The sequence below is a fragment of the Antechinus flavipes genome, chromosome 2, assembly GCF_016432865.1.
Source record: "Antechinus flavipes isolate AdamAnt ecotype Samford, QLD, Australia chromosome 2, AdamAnt_v2, whole genome shotgun sequence".
In the NCBI taxonomy this organism is placed as follows: domain Eukaryota; kingdom Metazoa; phylum Chordata; class Mammalia; order Dasyuromorphia; family Dasyuridae; genus Antechinus; species Antechinus flavipes.
This window is the reverse complement of record NC_067399.1, coordinates 560208785-560228898: the sequence shown is the minus strand read 5'-3', so window position 1 is coordinate 560228898 and position 20114 is coordinate 560208785. Positions and strand designations below refer to the sequence as shown.

The 20114-nt window shown below is 31.4% G+C and overlaps 1 protein-coding gene across 2 annotated transcripts in view; it reads left to right on the top strand.

Moving 5' to 3' along the window:
• Positions 1-20114, top strand: part of MCTP2 (multiple C2 and transmembrane domain containing 2) — a 210084-nt gene that overhangs the window by 42513 nt on the left and 147457 nt on the right. For both annotated transcript variants that reach the window (XM_051981036.1, XM_051981037.1), the window contains exons 4-7: positions 10823-10965; positions 11791-11867; positions 12421-12532; positions 17168-17203. In XM_051981036.1, the coding sequence (XP_051836996.1) occupies positions 10823-10965; positions 11791-11867; positions 12421-12532; positions 17168-17203 (368 nt within the window). The remainder of the gene's footprint in view (positions 1-10822; positions 10966-11790; positions 11868-12420; positions 12533-17167; positions 17204-20114) is intronic.

Genomic DNA, 20114 nt, shown 5'->3' with positions numbered 1-20114 from the left:
CCTCTCCCTATCTTACCCCTTTCCCTCACAGTTTCCGTATTCCCTTCCACTTAGCTTATTCCTTCCCTTTTCACTTTTTCCTTCTCACTTTTCAATGAGGTGGGAAAAGTTTCACCATAAATTGAATATGTCTAAAATTTTTCTCTTATAGCCAATTCTGAAGGCAGTAAGATACCCACTATATTCATTCCCCTCCATTCTTTCTCTCAGATATAATAGGTTTCATTTGCCTCTTCATGAGATGTAGTACCCCCACTTTACCCTTTTTCTGGTACATTGTCCTTTCCACATCTAATTTATAGAACAAGGTATACATGTATTCTTATATATCTTTATAGCAGAAATATAGTTCCCAAGATTTCTTTTTACCTTTTTAGGTTTCTCTTGAGTTCTATATTTGTAGATCAAACTTTTTGTTAAGTTCTGGTTTTTTCATCAAAAATAGGTGAAATTCACTTATTTCATTGAATGTCCATCTTCTTCCCTGGAAAAAAGATGCTCATTCTGGCTGGTTGGTATTTTGGTGCATACCAAGTTCCTTAGCCTTTTGGAATACCATATTCCAGGCCCTTCAATCTTTTAATATGGATGCTGCTAGATCCTGGGTGATCCTTATTGTGGGCTCCTCTATATTTGAATTGGATTTTTCTAGCCACTTGCAGTATTTTTTCCTTTGTTTGAGGGTTCTGGCATTTAGCCACTATATTTCTTGGTGTTTTGATTTTAGGATCCCTTTGAGTAGGTGATCGATGAATTCTTTCAATGTCTATTTTATCCTCTGTTTCTATGACTTCTGGGCAGTTCTCTTTGATAATTTCCTGGAAAATAGTGTCCAGGCTCTTTTTTTCATCATGCTTTTCTGGGAGTCCAATGATTCTCAGATTGTCTCTCCTGGATCTGTTTTCCAGGTCTGTTGTTTTCCCAAGAAGGTATTTCACATTCTTTTCCATTGTTTGATTTCTTTGGATTTGCTTGACTGATTCTTGTTGTCTCCTCGAGTAATTCAATTCCATTTGTTTGATTCTGATTTTCAATGAAGTATTTTCTTCACTCACTTTTTTTAATATCTTTTTCTAATTGTCCAATTGGGTTCTTTTGTTCTATGGAATTTTTTTCCATTTCACCAATTTTATTTTTTAGAGAGCTATTTTCTGTTTCCAGTTCACTAATCCTATTTTTCAAGGATTTTATTTCTTTATCCACTCTGTCTTTAAATGAGTGGGATGACTTCTCCAGACTCTCTTGCCAAGCCTCCCTCTCCTTTTCCCATTTTTCTTCTAGCTCCCTTGTGAGACCCTTTTTAATTTCTTCTATGAGATTCATCTGTGCTGAGGAACAGATGATCTCCTTTGGGGATTCACCTGGAGACAGTCTGTTTTTAGTCTCCTCAAGGTTCAGAGTGTGCTCTCTATCCATATAGAAGCTGTCAAGGGTTAAGGTCCTTTTCAATTTTTTGCTCATTTTGTCAGAGAAGAATCAAAGACAAACTAGCAAAGAAAAAAAAGAAAAAACCTCTAAATGGAGTTTGCTTGGGGGGGGAGGGGCTGGGTGGTGTTACCGAGCTTCCTCTACAGATTGCGGGGGCAGCAGCAAGGCCCTAACAGGACAGCGATGGCTGTGCTCTGAGACTCTGAGAGCATGCTGAGACACTGTGGGGGAGGGGTGGCCAGGTCCTGAGAGACTCCCGCTGTTCCAGGTTATATTCTTCACCCCCGGTGTTTTTAGCTTCTCTGCTGGGCTACTGACTTGCTGCCAGGGCAAAGTATCCAATCCTGTAGCAAAGCTGTCTCCACAGAGACAGCAGAGATCACATCCCATCCCGCTCCGGTCTGCTGGGCCGTGAGCTGCCTGCTGGGGCTCTCACTGCTGCTGCCTGTCCTCAGTCTGCCCCGGATCTAAAACCGTCCCCACCCTCGAGCAAAAACAGACCTTTCCTGGCGAATCTCAAGGATGTCTTCTCTTGGTAATTATTTGTGTTTTTTTTTTTTTTTCAGTCAAGCATTAATTCAGAGGCTTGTAATGAAATGGATTCTGAGAGAAAATGTGCAGCTTATGCAGCTGTGTGCCTCCTCTCTGCCATCTTGGCTGGAAGTCCAATAATTCATATTTCAAAAGAAAATAATTCATTTCCTGGAATAAGTTTTTGTTTTATGATTTTTTTATAGTTCTATGCCTGGCATGTTCAGATTATGTACCTTCTAAACGTGATTACATACTTTATGTGATATAAATGTACTATCATGCTAATAATTAGGCATATTATTAAAAATTTATAAATAAAAATTTTAAAAGAATGAAATTATATTTTATTTTTCAGTCAATAGGACTCCATGGAATTTTGTTTAATAGGGAAGTGGTAAAATCACATCTTCACATTAGTAAAATTACTTTGGCCGCAGAGCGTTGAATAGCCTGGATGGTGAAAGGCTTGGTTAACATGTAAAGGAATAATTTTGGAGTATGGTTTCTGTCCTTAACAAGCTTTACCTTTGTTTTATAGATAGGACTAAAACAATTAATTTATTATATATAAGGTATAAAAATAAGAACAATATAAAAGTTTATCAGAAGAATAGAGCAGTGATATTTGGGGTTATTATGGAAGACTTCAGAAGAAACAAATTTAGACTGGTCATTGAAGGTGGTATAATTTGAATAGGCTCAGAAAATGGCATTTCACACTTAGAGAAAATAAGAGCAAAAATATGGAAGTTGTAGACTTATGGAATGTGATAAGTCTGACCTGAATAAAATGGAGCATATATTGGTGAACAATGACAATAAAATTACATGTGTCATGCTGGTTTGTAGAAAGTCCCCAGAGTTATAGAGAGCAATGTAGAATTTGTGCATTGGAACTAAGGAGCCATGGAAGATAACATAGTAAAATTCCTATTTAGAGAATATCTAATAATAACTAATATTTACATAATGTTTGCTATGTGCTGGACACCATGCTAGGCACTTTATAATTATTATTTCATTTGGTCTAGTAACTTGCCGAATGCATAACTGGCTTTATATTGTATGCGTTCAGATAATTTCTGATGAAAAACATCAGTGATGACAGTGATAATGATGGCTGAATCTGTGCTATCAAAAATCTTGTTTCCAAGATGATTTTTAGCACTTTCTCATTCTGGCCTCAGGAAGGATATGGCTCATTTATAGGGTACTTTATGATTCTACAAAGTGCTTTCCTTAGAACAATGCTGTGAAGCAGGTAGTACAACTATATTACCCCATTTTACAGAAGAGGAAAGAAATTCCAGATGATAAAATAATTTACCTATCACAATAAAGCTATTGCAAGAACTGACTGAGATCCAAATCTAGTTTTCCAAGATTATTTATCTTTTCTCTATATCTTGATGCCTTTCAAGACTCTCTGTAAAGGAAATACATAAAGGAGATTTTTTTTTGTATTATTAATTATTAAAGATTTCCATCAAATTATTTTGAATACAAATCTATATTCTCAATAATGCAGTAATTCTGCAGGTTTTTTTTTTTAACATGACTAACTTGGAATTGTCATTATTAAAAGTAATCTAAAAGTCAGTGGGAAACTACATGGTAAACTTAAGTGCAATAGGTTATTGCATGCTGCTGCTGCTGACTTATCTATTAGATATTAAAAAAATATTACTGGGAGCCTGGATGGCTGGAGATATTAGTGGGCTCAATTCATAACAAAAAGAGAGAAAATAGATAACCCAATGGTATATCAATACTTCCTTCCCCAGGATACTAAACTTAAATGAAAAAAGTTCAATTCTCCATGAAGGATTGCTTGAAAGACATGAATTAGAATTGCATAGAATGAGAAAAGTTGGAGATATTTTGATGCCTTTCAATGGAGGTAAAACTCAAACCACTGAAATCATGGATTTCCCAAAGGGTAAAAATTTGAAAGATTTGTATCCTTTAAAAATACAAAATATTAAATTAGAAAAGTACCTTAAAGATCATCTTATCCAATACCTTTATTTCCTAAATGAAGAAAACAAAGATCAAAGTGGCTAAGTGATTAATAAATGAATGAATGAAAACAATTTACTATATGAAAAGTATTGTGCTAAGTGCTGGGGATGCAAATTAGAAAATTAAGATGCTCCGTCTTCTAAAGAAGGTCATAGTCTAATAATAGAGACATATACCTATATATGAAGTGATGCTTCCAAGGATACAAAGAGGACTTATCCTCCACTCCATGGTTTGAAGCCAAATCAGATGAATTTGTTTCCCTCTTAATTGCTGGTTGTATATCTGTTTGTTCCCCAGGACTATTACCATTCCTAAAACTGTGCTCATTTATTCTGTAAATCTGAATTATAAGTTTGTTCCTCTGTCTTATTTTGTATTGCTCTATATTGTACTGCTGTCCAGTAAGCAAAAATATATATTTCATTAAGGTTCTGTCTGACTCTTTCAGGGATACCCTGGAGCCACTCTGAAACAATGCAGTCTCAGATGCTGCTCTTTTACTGTTTTGTCTGTACTAGAGACAAACTCTATACAACCTGAGGATGTATACTTAGATTTGATTTATTATGTCTCTTCCATTTAGTACAGTGGAGCTTCTCCACCATGTTTGATTTTATTTGACAATCCAAGTAGTTGAGTTCTGGACCATTTAGACTGGGAGTGATTTTGTTGCTCCATGGTGTTTTTGCTTTTCACTATTTATTTTGTCTCTGGTTATGAAAATGATTTGTCCAGTAGTATATGTGTGTGGGGTACAGGAAGTTAAAAGGAAAGATAGTTTCTTTGTAGTTTGAGTATGGTTTCATGTATCAATTATCCTAGGAAATGAAACTTCCAATTAACACTGAGACATTTAATCATTACATCATACTTTTATGTTGATAATATTTTGAATGTAGGAACTAATTAGACCCATACCTCTCCTCTTCAAGAAGGAAGTTCTATTACCTTGGATTCAAATGAAGGATTACTTCTGTTATTCTATTCCTCATATTACCCATCCTTGTTTTCTCCTACATGAAAAGGAGAAGGTTAAAGCAATGCTCAAAGAATATGATTATAATATCGTGTGAGAAAATTGATTCCTACAAGGGACTCTATTAGCACAAGAATGTTTTCCTATTGATATAACCAGGTTGCAACATTGTTCCCTGAAGGAAGAGCTGTTAGTTATGGTATGAAGAGCTCTGTCTTAGCTTTTTGTCAGCCACACTATTGACCATTTCCTTTCCTGAGCTTATAAGAACCCCCACTGCTTATGCCACAGTACTGTCACTATGATGCTGGATTTCCTATGATCGGATAAAGATAGCAATCTATAGATGATAAAAATATCTTACTTATTAGGTGCAATCTGGGATATTAGGAATTATCAGGAATACATGGTATAAGCAATGACCCCTCTCTGTGAGAAGCTTATGGCTGGTGATTTAAGTCATATATAAACATAAAGAAAACAATATAAAGTAAAATATGATATGTCAACCCCAAGTATCCTCCCTCAAAATTTTCCTTTTGATCAATGTCACAGAAATATAGACAGAGTATTCATTCATCTTGGCATGTAGGGAAGAATGAATCAGAGGATATTTAAGAACATCTAAAAACATCTATAGTATTTGTGATCCAGTTTTGTTTTAGAAGCCTAAAATTTGATATGACCTTTCCTATTCACTAGGCCTAAGCTTTCATGAAGATTAGTAGAGTCTATGAAAACCAAATTAAGGATGCAGCAGTTCTATCCATTGCATTAGAAAATCTCTGCTTAGCTGCTAGAGGGCAGCAATAGCAAAAACATCTCTGACTCTTTTTGGTGTTTAGCTGTTATGCACAGTAAGCCCCAAACAACAATAATTTTAGTACACAGATAACCATACCAAAATAATTCAGAATCTTCAGAGACTTTTTCTGAAAAGGTCTCTTTCATTAAGGCAGTTAAGTTTCTAATGTGTCCACAGAGAAACTTTCATGTACTTTTGTTATCCCAAGGGGTGTGGGAAAGGCCAAACTCCTATTTTCTGGGTTTTTTTTTTTTTTTAATAGTAAAGCTTATATAGGATAACTGTGTACAACTATGAATTTTAGCCTCTTACTATTATAGTGAATAGTTCAGTATATACTATCCTTAAATATATTTCTGGCTCAGTAGACCACTGTTGACTTCTCAAAGAAATGTGATTAATATAAAGCAATGAAAAATTTTAAACTTTTAATATCATTTTTCTCACCCTTATGTCCCCTTTCTCTTTGAACAATTAAAAAAATCAAAATCTTATAAAATATGGGTAGTGAAAGAAATCAGATTTCCACATTGGACTTGACTAAAAATGTATGGTCTTCACTTTTATATTATAAGTATATTACCTCTCTGGTAGGAGATGTCCATGGACAACTAGAAACATGGTTTATTATTATTTTCATAATAGTTCTAAAAACTTATAAATTTGGTTTTTTATGATGTTGCTGTCATTATATAAATTATTTTTCATTATTATTAGTCTCATGTACATTTTAAAAACAAAATTATGTTATGTATGTAAACCTTATTGCAGAAAGAAACTGGGGGGAAAGGTAAAATAACTTCATTAAGAAATCATTACAAATAAAGGAAGAAAGCCTCTCATTTAAGATTTCCCCTTCAAAAATCCTTTCTTTGTGGAGAATTGCTCCACAATAAGGGGTATGATTAACATACCCCTTAAGTAATAAACATGTTTCTTGATTTCTGTCAGGGATGAAAATTTTTTTACCTCAGATTAGCTTTTTGAGAATGTGAGTCAATGATGTCATATTTTTATGTGTTAAAACACTAGGATTTATGATTGTTGAATCTCAGAAAATGATAAATTCAATTTATTTTACATTATTCATCACTACTCATTCAGTAAGTTAACTGTATTTTCTCCCCTAAATAGTCTTTAACATAAGGACAATTAAATGTCCTTAAGTTGAGAAATAAAATACCTACCAGAGTCTGACATTTTTCTTACTATCATTGGACATTTGAAAGCTTATAAACTTTAGAAACAAACATGTTTACTTTATAGAAACTATCCTCACCAGATAGCTTGAGATCTTCAGAAAAATTCTCAAAATGATAACTATAACAAGATCGTGGATACTAATTCTTTCTATTTCTTATCAGTATATTCTTGTCAAATATCATAACTTTTTACATCATTTTTAATTTAAATTTATAGCAAAACTTTTTGAGAAGTCTTTACAATAGTGTTTTTGTAAAATTTAAAAATATAGAAATAGAAGTAATCATATTTTAAGCTGCATAGAAATTTACAATGCTAGGACAATATGAATAGATTATTATCATATATTTCACAGCATTATAGAAAATTGGAATTGAAAGAACATTAGAGAGATCAACATGCTTCATTTTACAGATGATGAAACTGAGCCCTACAGATATTTAAGGTCACATAGTAAGTTTCAGAGCTGCAACTTGAATTCAAATCTTCTGACTCCTAGATAAATATTTGTTTGACCAGCCTGCTCTTATATAGGAAATAACAAATGTCTAGCTATTACTAGATAAAAGTGCTATTAAGATACAGCCTTTTATTCCTAATTTATGATGTGATCTGGAAATGTGGGCTTTTCTATAATTTTTGATCTTTTGTTGTTGTTTAGTCATTTCAGTCATGTCTAATTCTCTTGTGACCACTTTTGAAGTTTTTTTTTTTGTCAGATACTGTAAGGTTTTGGATTTCCTTCTTCAAGTCATTTAATGGTTGAGGAAGGAGAGGCAAGCCTTACCCAGGATCACAGAGCTACTAAGTGTCTGAGGTTAGTTCTTGTTCTATCCATTGTGCCACCTAACTATCCTAATTTTTAAACTACTGGCACTATATCAAGATAGGATTCTTCTTTAGACTGTTTAGTTCCCTCTGTATATATGGAATTGTGGGTTTTAGTCATTAAATCAAAAAATTTTTGTTAAGCATGTACTGAGGCAAAAAAGGTCATCCATCTTGGATCATAGATAGAGAGCTCACCCCATAGTTAGAAAGATCTGAGATTAAATTCTCTTAACCTATCCTGAGTAAGTAACTTGACTTCTCAATGACCAAGGCAGTTCCAGTATGCATTTATAAAGGGAGTTAATTCTCTATTCTAAAAAAATCGCAGATCCTATTAAAAAGAAGAAAATAAAAAGAGAAGGAGGAAAGGAAGAGGGAAAAGGAAGAAAGGAAGAGTAGGAAGGAAGGAAGGGAGATAAGGAGTGAAGATGGAGGAAGGAAGGAAAAAGGAAAGAAATCATTTAAGGGGTTGGGAACTGTAGTGGGGAAAAACTTAAATCTTTGTTTTTATTTACCTCCATTTGAAATTAAGCACTTCCTTACCATGCAAATATAAAAACTAAATTTTATTCTAAGAAGGGGTCCATAGAGTTCACCAGATTACAAAAGAGATTCATAACACACAAAAATGTCAAGAACAGAGCTCGCATCTAGTTCAATCCCTCATCATGTAAATGAAGAAATTGAAATCTAGAGAGGTTTAGGGCTTAACTAAAGCCACACAGCTTGATGGTGGTAGCTAGACTCCTAATCCATTGTTCCTTCCAATATACCATATTACCTCTTTTTGCCACAGCCCCATATTATTTATGGAGCTCCCAACAAAAAGGTCAAAGTCCTATTTAGGTGTCATCTCATCATTTGTATAATAGGGGAGGTGTATTATTGAGCAGCCGACCTCTTTTCAGAGCCTGCCTAGTTGAGATGTTACTTCCCTGACAGTAAGACATTTACGCTCAGATAGAAAACTACCACATGCACCACCCCCACCCCCATCCCCCTTCTCAATTATTTTCCCTAACAATTAACGCTGTACTAACTTGACACTCTTTTTCCTTGTTTGGCTTTGTAAACCATCATCCTTTTTTCTATTAATTCCAGACATTAATATTTTCTTTCACGCAAGTGCCGCCATTCACCCGTGAAACAGTTTGAACATTATGTAGCTGTCAAGATGCCTAGGGATTACCCAGTATGCCTTGCCTGTGAGAAAGTGACACCACTGAGGCCTAGTTTTGAGATGTTTATTTTGAGAGTAAGCTGACAGGCATGAAGGCCTGATCCCAGAGTGGCAATTTCATTTAATTAAAGGCTTCTTTTTATTATAGTTTTTTTCCCACTGTTTTTTATATATATATATCAGAATGATTGTTAAAGTCTGACTCACCAGAGGCCCTCTGTTGTACAGTAAAAGGGGGAGGGGGTACACAATATTGCTTACTCCCGTTGGCAGAATGACTAGAAAACATTCATTTTACCATCCTTCTCTTAACTAAGTGAGAGAAAGGGCTAGCATCAGTGTTTCACAATAACTAAAATGATAGAGCAGATATGCAGATTATTGGCTATTTTTTTTTGCTCCAAAATGACTTTTTCCAGTGTGATCTTGGTCCATAACAGCTTCGTTATTCAAGTTTTCTTTTGTTTCTTTCTTTTTTATGCTGGCTCTTTGGTATCATAGGCTTCTTCCTCAAATAGAATAGCTAGAAACGACTTTTACTTTTTTTAATAATACAAAATAATTTAGCTAAATAGGCAGATAAATGTGGCTGGAGAGAAATGACAAATGAAGAATTAATTAGAAGTTAAGGATTTTATGTATTTTTTGGAAGAGTATTTGTATTTATTTTATAACAGTCATTTTAGCCTTTATATAATATTGTATCTTATTTCTAGAAATATAAACATTTTCTTTATTTTCTGTATGCAATTATTGAATGGTAATTTTCACCTTCATTATATACACACATATACACATATTATTCTTATTTCTAAGTTTAAATTGATATAAACATTGTTTTAAAATAAATTTAACTTTAAAAAATGCACTGAGAAAAGCTTTTATTTTCACATAATTGCTTCACATTTTCCCAAAAATTAGATTTGGTACACGCTTTTGAAGCTTCATGTTTGTTTCATATGTATAGCTAATGATACTATACTAACATCAACAGTTTGCCTGTGAGCCAGTATGTTTGGTTTTTTTTTTCCTTTTTTCTGATGGTTTGAATGTTGCAAACATTTTTGTATTAGACCATTCCTCATGTCTTCATTGTAATTTGGGTTCAGAGGCTATTATAATAAGCGATTCTCTTAATCCCCTTGGGGTTCAGTTTAAAAGCACCACAGTAGGTGCCATTGCAGGTCAGAGATGTCAGGTCTGTGGCCAGCTGAGTAACTGGTTTCGAGTTCAGCTGGCCCTTGTGGAACAATATGTTAGGGCTTTATTCCAGGTGCAGAGAGTCAAAAAGAGATATTGACTGTCAATTTAATCTCTACGCCCTCCTTTTCAGTGAACGTTGTTTAGTCCCATCTTTTGAATCTCAGTGGCTTCAGAGATTTTTTTTTTTTTTTTAAGAATCTGCAGGTCCCGTAGAGTCAACCATCTGGCCACACTCTTTAAAGTGGTTTCTTTCCCTTTTGCCTGACACCCTGCTGTTCCTGGGAGGTACGGCCTTCTTCCCATGATTTCTGACATGTCACTTGGTGCCTGTGAATTTTTTTTCTTGAATTAAAAAAAAAAAAAAAAGAAAGAAAGAAAGAAAAGAAAACAACACAGAACAAAACTGAAGAAGTCTATTCAGATTCTACACACTGAAGGGGCAGAAGGAATTCATTTATCCTGACACTTCTCATCTTTTTTTCTTGGTCTGAGGCCCTGCATATATAGGAAAACTTTCATTGAGACTTTATGGGTGTGCATTGAGTCTTGAGGGGGAATAGGGCTTTGTTTCGTAATTCCTTGATTTTTAAAAATATTTTCTTATTTCTTTCTGTTCCTTTTTGGGTTTCTTTTTAAGGTACAAGTGATCCATATGTGAAATTTAAGCTGAATGGCAAGACCTTATACAAAAGCAAAGTCATATACAAGAACCTGAACCCAGTTTGGGATGAGATAGTTATATTGCCAATACAAAGCCTTGATCAAAAGCTGCGAGTTAAGGTAACCATCTATAAATGTGACATTTTAGCATTAATGTTGCTTGCCCCTTTTATTTCCTCTATTGAGGATGAATGGCAAAATTAATTTGATAAAATGAATACTTGATATTTAAGTGCTGTGCTTTTAAGGCTTAAATACAGTATAAAATTTCGTATTTTGCATATTGGTATCCATTGCACTCAGATTATTGGGCTATGAGCTACAGAAACCTTTAGTTAAGATAATTTTCTCTGCATTTAAAATTTCAGAATGTGCAAGTTTTACCTGTGATGTGGTGATGATAACTAATGAAGGGTTTCTTGTTAGAAATATATTTATACTTAACAGAATGTTAAGGTATTACAAGCAGCAATTACTCTCAATATCTGTAAAAATAATAACCAGATAAGTTTTGCTATAGAATGTGCTTAACAAATTTATGTTTATTTGACAAATATGTTCCAAGTGGGAAAAAAGACTAGTTGAAAAATAAAAAAGTATATAAAATGGTCATTGAACTTCATATGGGCTTTTTTTGATATTTCAAAGTTGGAAGGCAAAATCCTTAAAGTAAAGTGAGTTCTTCCTCTTCTTGGAAATCTGTTAATTTATCTTAAAGAAACACACATGTCATTTTACATAATATGATATAATAATATAATATTAATCAGCATATAGTATAGTGAACATATATACCTTTGTATATAATTATATAGTATAATATTAATTAATTATATAGATTCTTATATAGATTTATATGTAAGTGCATATATATTATATGCAGAGTTTAAAAATATGCTTGAAAACCATGAAACCATGGATGATTTTTATTTTCTTCTCTTTCAGGTATATGATCGAGATCTAACTACATCTGACTTTATGGGTTCTGCCTTTGTAGTCCTTAGTGACCTTGAGCTTAATAGGTACTGTATCGTTTCTAAAATGATTTTCACAAGATGAACATAGAAAGAGATAATGAGACTATTGTTACAAAAGCATACTGTGGTTCCCATTTTCACAGTATTTTTGTAGCTTTATTCCATACAAAAGAAATATAACTGAATTTTCAAATCTTTGGTGACATGACAGATAAATGAGATTATACCATTTAGTAAAAATTTGGATTGGATTTTGAATCACCTAAGTGACATGATTTACAAAGAGCAATCATGTATATTAAAGTTAAATTTTCACCAAAATAACTAGTAGGAAAAATGAGAAAAATAACTACCTAGTTATTGAGATATAGCTGAGCAATTGATTTGCTCAGTTCTCCCAACCCTCTACTTCTCCCACTCTCTCCCCACTTCCCACACCTACCCTTAGGTGAATTGGGTGATGGTTTTGGGTAGTGTGGCATAGTTCAAAAGCAGAAGTAAAATAAATTTCCCATAATTTTCTAATTCATAATGTAACATATAATTTATTTTAGTTTATCTGAAAATGCTAATGCTATTTATTATTGTTTGCCTGTAGAACGACTGAACATATTTTAAAATTGGAAGACCCAAACAGTTTAGAAGAGGACATGGGGGTTATTGTTTTAAATCTAAATCTGGTAGTCAAACAAGGTGATTTCAAGAGAAATGTAAGTGACAGTGGAGTGTGTGTGTGTGTATGTGTATGTATGTAAATAAATGTTTACTTCCTTCTTTGATTACTTCACTATCAGATTAAATATTGAGATCTGTAAACATATTTTTATGTTCTATTAGTGTAGAGGATCTCTTAGTGAGCAACGCATTCTAACATTGAGATCAGCCCTTTCTCTGCAATTTAGTCTTAGAGACTTGCTTTAATCACTGAAGGCCATGTATACTTTATCCAGGGAAACACAGTTAGTATGTGTTAGAACTCAGATTTGAACCCATCTCTGATGTAAGGTCCACTTATATTCTTAAATTATTATAAAATATATTATTAGAGAGGAACAATTTAATTTATCAATAGTTAAGTAATATATTTCTCCCTAGAAGGAGGAGCTCTAACAGGAAAGTATTTCAATTTTGGCCGTGCATATTATTTTTAAAAAACGTAAAGAACATATGCAACTTGTGGTTTTAGGGTTATGTTAATGATAGTCTGAATGATGACTCTAAGTATGTTTTGACAGTTTTGTTTACAATTTATACTAGGTTCCAAATGACCCATGAAGTGCTCAGCTGTGAAGAATAATTTCCTTGATTTAAATGTTGCATTGTATGATTGTTTGTTACAGTGCTAAAATATAAACTTATAGAACTGTAATTTATTTTAACCAATGTTTTCTATTCATATCTTTTTCAAAACATATTTTTGAAATATTAGAATTTACTATAAGCGAATGAAAATAATAGTGTGTATAAATTCTAGGTAATGAACAAACAATAATTTCATCACACTATTTATGAGGCATGATGTGGATGAATTCTTTAAACTTATTTTATATTCAGGAAGATATCTTGACTCTTTTTAGTGAATTACTCTAATAAAAATATATCCAGGAGAGATCCAATTTATAAAACAATTTTTAAAATGCCATCACCTTATGGGTAAAAAAAAAAAAAAAAAAGATAAAATATGGGTTTATTTATTGGTCTTTCATTTTCAAAATAAATTGTGCCAATATGTAGCCTACTATTATTAGGTAATTGTCAGTTGATAAAATATTGAAATCTGAAGAAAAAGTTTTAATATAGGAAAGGAAGCAATGATTGGAAAAGGCATGGGTTTGGGGTACAATATAATAATAGAAATGAACTTTATAGTTTTCCTTCATTTACCTTTTATAATTTTTGCTTTTAGTTATCATTACTTTTTATAATTGTCTAAGGAATTTTGATTTATCTAATAAAATCACATTGGCTTATGGTCTAAAATAAAGATGACAACCTGGAATTTCTAATTTTTTTATATAAGAATGATAGAAGAAAAATGTCTCATCAATATGAAGTAACCTCTCCAAGATCTCTTATGGAATCATTGACAAGTATATAAACAGAATACCAAGCCTTTGTTTTTATAGATAACTTGCTTGAGCATTTATTTGTTTTTTATTAGAAACTGAAGTAATGCTTAAAATATTTATACAAAATTTAAAATATATTTTCTCTGTCCAGAAAGCTTTTTTAAGTTTATAGAAGATTTGGGATGATCTGATGAAACATCAATTGCCTGAGTATCCCCTAGATAAACTTAATTTTTCTGACTCAAGTTTCTTGATAAAAGGGCACCTCATAAAACTATTGCTACAGAGAAGAATTAACTACAAAACCTCCATGTGGTGTATAAAATGTGTTGTTTGTTATGAAATCAGCACTTTAGTTTCAGATTCTCTAAAAGAAAATTTTAATTTGGAGTATTTTCCTCTCAAAATGTTGTGGTTTTGTATGACTCATGGATTTTTAAAAGAAAATATTAAGACTTTCTTTCAGTATCATTGGATATATGAGAAAGTTTGTGAATATTGAGGTGCTCTATTTAAAAAATTACTCATTTTGTTTAAAATTTATTTTTAATGCAAAGACAACTCTCTGACGGTTTATGTTATAGAATAGGTTGTAATCTGCCTTGGTAGAGGAACATTGTTCACAAGAAGTTCCCTTTAGCTATGTCATATAGGTCTAATGAAAAACTAAAAAGGTGTGTATGTTATTTAAATAATTTAGTTAATGTCTGAAATTATCAAGGAATAATTTAGAATAACTACATTCCATATAAGATTTGAATTGTAGAATATGTCGATCTTTTTATTTTATTTAAATTTATTTATAATAATATTTACGTACAGAATAATATACCTTTGTTATTTGCAATAGTGAATGGCATGTATGATTTTAAAATGGTTTTTTGTTTGGAAATATCAAAGTGTACTGAAGAAGTATGCTTTGATTTAAAGATTAGAATACTATAGTATATATTCTAGCCGTATAGATAGAAAGAAAGAGAAAAGAGAGAGAGGAAGAAAGAAAAAGACAGAGAGAGAAAGAGAAAGAGAGAAGGAGAAAGAAAGAGAAAGAAAAGAGAGAAAGAAAAAGGAAGAGAGAAAGAAAAAAGGAAAAGAGAAAGAAAGAAAGAGAGAAGAAAGAAAAAGAAAGGGTGAAAGAAAAGAAAGAAGAAAGGAAGAAAGAAAGAGAGAAAGAAAAAAAGAAGAGAGAAAAGAGAGAAGAAAGAAGAAAAGAAAGAAAAAAGGAAAAAAGGAAAGAAAGAAGAGAAAGAAAGAAAGAAAGAAAGAAAAAAGGAAAAGAGAAAGAAAAGAGGAAGAAAAGAAAGAAGAAAGGAAGAAAGAAAGAAGAAGAAAGGAAGAAAGAAGAGAGAGAAAAAAGAAAGAAAAAAAAAAAAAAAAAAAAAGAAAGAAAAAAAAAAAAAGGAAGAGAGAAAAAAAAAAAAAAAAAAAAAAAAGAAAAAAGAAGAGAGAGAGAAAAAAAGAAAGAAAGGAAAAAGAAAGAGAGAAGGAAAGAAAAAGAAAGAAAAAAGAGAGAAGGAAAAAAGAAAAAAGAAAAAGAAAGAAAAAAAGAAGAGAGAGAGAAAAAAGAAAGAAAGGAAAAAGAAAGAGAGAAGGAAAGAAAAAGAAAGAAAAAAGGAAAAGAGAAAGAAGAGAGAAAAAAGAAAGAAGAAAAAGAAAGAAAACAAAGAGAAAAAAGAAAGAGAAAAAAGAAGATGTAAAAAAGAAAGAAGAGAAAAAGAAAGAAGAGAAAAAAAGAAAGATAAAAGAAAGAGAAAGAAGAAAAAAAGATAGAGAAAGAAAAGAAAAAAAGAAAGAGAAAGAGAAAGAAAGAAATTTCAGAATTTCCCTGATTTGTTCCTACTTCCCTGCAACAATTTGAAAGTATCTAAATATGGCATATGCCAAATTATCACAAATGATCAGTGACTGAAAAATTTGCTTGAATTTAAGTTAGAATGAAAATATGCAAGAAAATTATTTTGTAGGAAAAAGGTTGCATTGAAGGCTATAGAACTGATATCAATGCACTCAGGAACTTAAAAAAATTAAATTTATAAAATTTATGATCTAATTGTTTGAAAAATAATATAACAGGAATTTAATTTTATATCAGTTTTGCAGTACATGTAACTGAATGCGATTTGTTGAACTTAAGATTTTAACAGGAAAAATAGTCTTTTAATGAAGAATATGACAAAAAATAGTGCTTTAATATATTTCTAGTTTTGTTCTATGAAACATTTCATCTTTCTACAAAAGTTACTTATAAACTCATTCCTATTTTGTTGAAAAAATGTATTGGAGAGAGAATATATCATTTATCCAGACTCTTCCCCATCCCAATAAACATACCATCATATACAAAATACTAAATATATTCAGTTTTATTATATCCATAATTAAGACATAATCCCTACCATTTATTCAAGTGTTAGCAACGAGTTAGTTGTTTAACTAACCAGAGTGGAGCTTTATTTCATTGTACAGCAATAGGAATAATGAAAGAGTAATATTGGAAGAGAATTTAAATTATGAAATATATTCAACAACTTGGGAATGACAAATGAGTGTTAAAATAGAGTATATGATAAAACTACCTGCTGTTTGAAAAAAAGTGTTTTTTTTCTTCAATGCTTAAGTAAATTAGTCTATATTTTTTATTCATTAAGTAATGATCTAGATTCTTCATATGGATTTATATAATATGTGTATGTTCACATAATCTATACACACATACATGCACATGTGTGTGTTTAAGTTTCTTTTCCAAACTCTCTTTCAAAATAAATATTACATTCTATCTATTATTTATGAGACCTTTCAGAGTTGTATTTCTAAATAGTAGACAAATTTGATTGTTTCAATCATCTTGAAGATGAATAGTATTCAGTGAAGCCAAGATTTCATGTATTGGCTTCTGAACTTGTCTTGGAAATTTGAATAGTAACTGGAAATGCTTTTCAGCTTGGTAAAAATATATAATTGCTTTTATGTGAATTTTTTTCAATTGAATTTCAGATACAGTTAGTATACTATTAAAGACTATTATTTTCAACTCCCTCACTTTATCTCTTATTGGAAACTATCAGAAAATTATTTCATTAAAATTTCTTTATTAAACATTTTCCTTCTTAAAGTAAAGCTCACCTTGGCATCGAATTCATTTCCTTTAAATCTTATGAATTAACAACAAACTATTGTAATTATAACCCATTTTATTGTTACTAACAGTTCTTTCTTCCCCTTTCTTCATTTATTTACATGGAATTTGGGGGGATGCTACTCAACAATCCTTAGAGATGGTCAAATCGGAAGAGGTTAAGTGCAAGTAAGGTAATTTTGCTTTTTTTCCCCTCTTAAAATGCTTAGTGAATTCTTTTTAGGTAATATTTCATGACTTAAATAAAATTAATTCTGTGTATCATAATATACATTTTTTTCTGATAAATGAGAAATAATGAGCCTTTCTAGATATATTTACTCAACAAATGACCAAAGTACTTCAACACTAGAACCTGAAAACAAGAAAGCACATACACACATACATAATATGCTTCAATTGGGAATCAGGAAAACCTTCTCAATTAGCTTTTTTTTTTTCAGTAGTAATGTTTTCTTTACTTTTGGATACATGTCATTTTCTTACAAGTAGAGGGTTTTAAACTTAGTTTAAAATTTAAAAGTTTAGTTTTAAATTTATTTGTTTTAAATTAAATTTAATGATAATAAAAACAAATATTAGAATGCTAATTGAGAAAATTGTATGCTATTTTTTAGAATCCTATATTGAGTTCCTTCCAAAAATCTGTATTGTATTTCTTTTGAGAGCAGTTACCTAAAAATCTTCATAAGGATACATGAATTATATGTTTATGAGAGTGTGTTTGTGTATATGTGTGTATGTATACTTTCTGAACTGGTACTGAAAATGCTCTCTTATTTATTCAGTCTTATCTGCTACAAATTTTATATAAACATTTGCAACTTAGAGAATCATAGACAATCTTTTTAATTCCAAAGTCAGTTTTAAAAGAAAAGTTAGTATGATTTTTAACTCATATAGCTAAATATTAAAACAGGAAGATATGGAAGTTGGGGAAGCAGAAATGAATAATCAGTTCAACAAACAATTTTTACTTAAATAATGTGAATTATTGAGTTAATCTGAACTATTTTGCCAGTTAAATTATCAAATGTTGTATCTTTTGTGTCTGCATATGTGATTTAGTGTAAAACTGAGAGACTCAGAGTCAATAAAGCTGACTTCTAGTTCTTACCCTCTCACTAGCTGGTTACGTTAGCTCTTTGGGTATCAGTTTCTCCAGCTGTAAATAAAACATCCGAATTACATCATCTTTACTGTCTATTGAAGCTATAAAAAAAGTATGAGTGTTTATACACATATACATGTGTACATGTTTTATACTTTTTGCAGCACTAAGATATGTGGAATATGTGTGTGCCTAAAATGTATAAAGAGATATTTTTGATGTGATAGTTGCTATATATTTACAAGGAAAAAAAAAGTTTACTGTTTCAAATTTTGCTTTTTTGTTTTTTTGAAGAGCCAAAGTTCTGTCTGTTTTATTTTCTTGACATACTATATAATCTTTGCATTTTTAGATACTTTTAAAATAGCTTAAGATAAGGATTTATGTTATCCTGGCAAATGATTTGGTTCCCATGGCTCTGGTTAACGTCTTAGAATCTTTTAAAACAAAACTAAAAAGGTGCCAAATAATAATATTGGATCAGGGAAAATGTCATGATTCATTCTCAAAAAAAAAAAAAAAAAATCCCTAAACTTTTGCTTTATTCTGTTATAGTCACTAGAGGGTAGAAGAGCATCAGTTCTCACCAAAGAAGGCCCAGTTCAAGCTCTCACACATTAAGAAGAGTTTCTTGTAGCCATCTGAAACAGTAAAGAATTTCCCAGAATGCTTTGGAGAAACCTGACAAAGCAGTATTTTCTAGTTTATTGATTCTGCTACTGCACTAAAAAACTAGTACTGCACATCAATAACCATCTTTAGTTAGGGAACTCTGGTCTGTGCAACAGTACTGGCAGTTTGTGGAAGAACATAAAGGCTAGAAAGAAAAATTGTGAGCTTGGGGAATATTGGAGTCTAGGGAGGACAGGAAAGGTTATGGAAGAATGGTCAAAGAAGTGGAGTGGGGTAAAAAAAATGTTGACTGCCTGGATAAAGATATCAAATATATGAAGGAAACATGGATCCTGGAGAGCAGTATTATCTATATTTGCAAAGCTCAGTGGTAGCATTCTCAATTCTCCTACTGTTAAAAAAAGGTTTAAAAATCTCAGAGTACCTAGGGAATTCTTAATATATAATATGCCAGATAATAACTGAATTACTGTAGAATATACATTTAAATATAAAAATATATTTTTAAACAGTATATATGTGTGTATATACACGCACAACACACACACATACATACACACATATTTATATAACAAATACACTAAATAGTCAGTGATTGGGTTTGTTGCTTATTTGAGAAGGGGAAATGAGAAATTATTTACATTTTTAAATATAAGAATATGAGAAATCCATAGTGATTGCTTAAACACAAACAAAAGTTAATTTAGACAGATGTGCCAATTAATTTTTGTTGATTTTGTTTTTTTAATATTCTCCAACATTAAATCTTGAATTGTGTCCTTGTGTAATATTCCAGAAATGCATTGTATAAGGTTCCCTAGAGAACAGACATACCGTTATTAAAAAGGATCTGAAATTTTAGTGTTTCTAGATATTTGTGAAAATGTTGACTTATTCATCTCAATTTTATTTTAGTAATATTTTTTGTTTATATCCATAATTATATCCAAAATCATGAGTCAAACGGCATCATCTTAACCCATCAAACAGAAAGTTCCAGTATTGTGCCTTTGTGGGCTTTCTTTCATATTCTTTTCTTGACATTTTATTTTAGATTTTAAAACAATGTGTGGAGAATGTTTTAATAAATTTAGGATTTAATCTGAACTCTGCTCTCATTTTGATATCTTTTTTTTTAAATGGCAAGATAAATTCTCCCTTTCACTGAAAATTACTTATAATGGAAGGTAGGATATCTATATGATAGTGTATATGTGTGCATGTATGTGTATGTGTGCATGTGTGTAGCTATATGTAATCTTCAATACAAATAAACTTAGTTTTCCAAATTTCATTTCTATTTTATATTTGCTATTTATCATAGAGAATAGTTGATAATT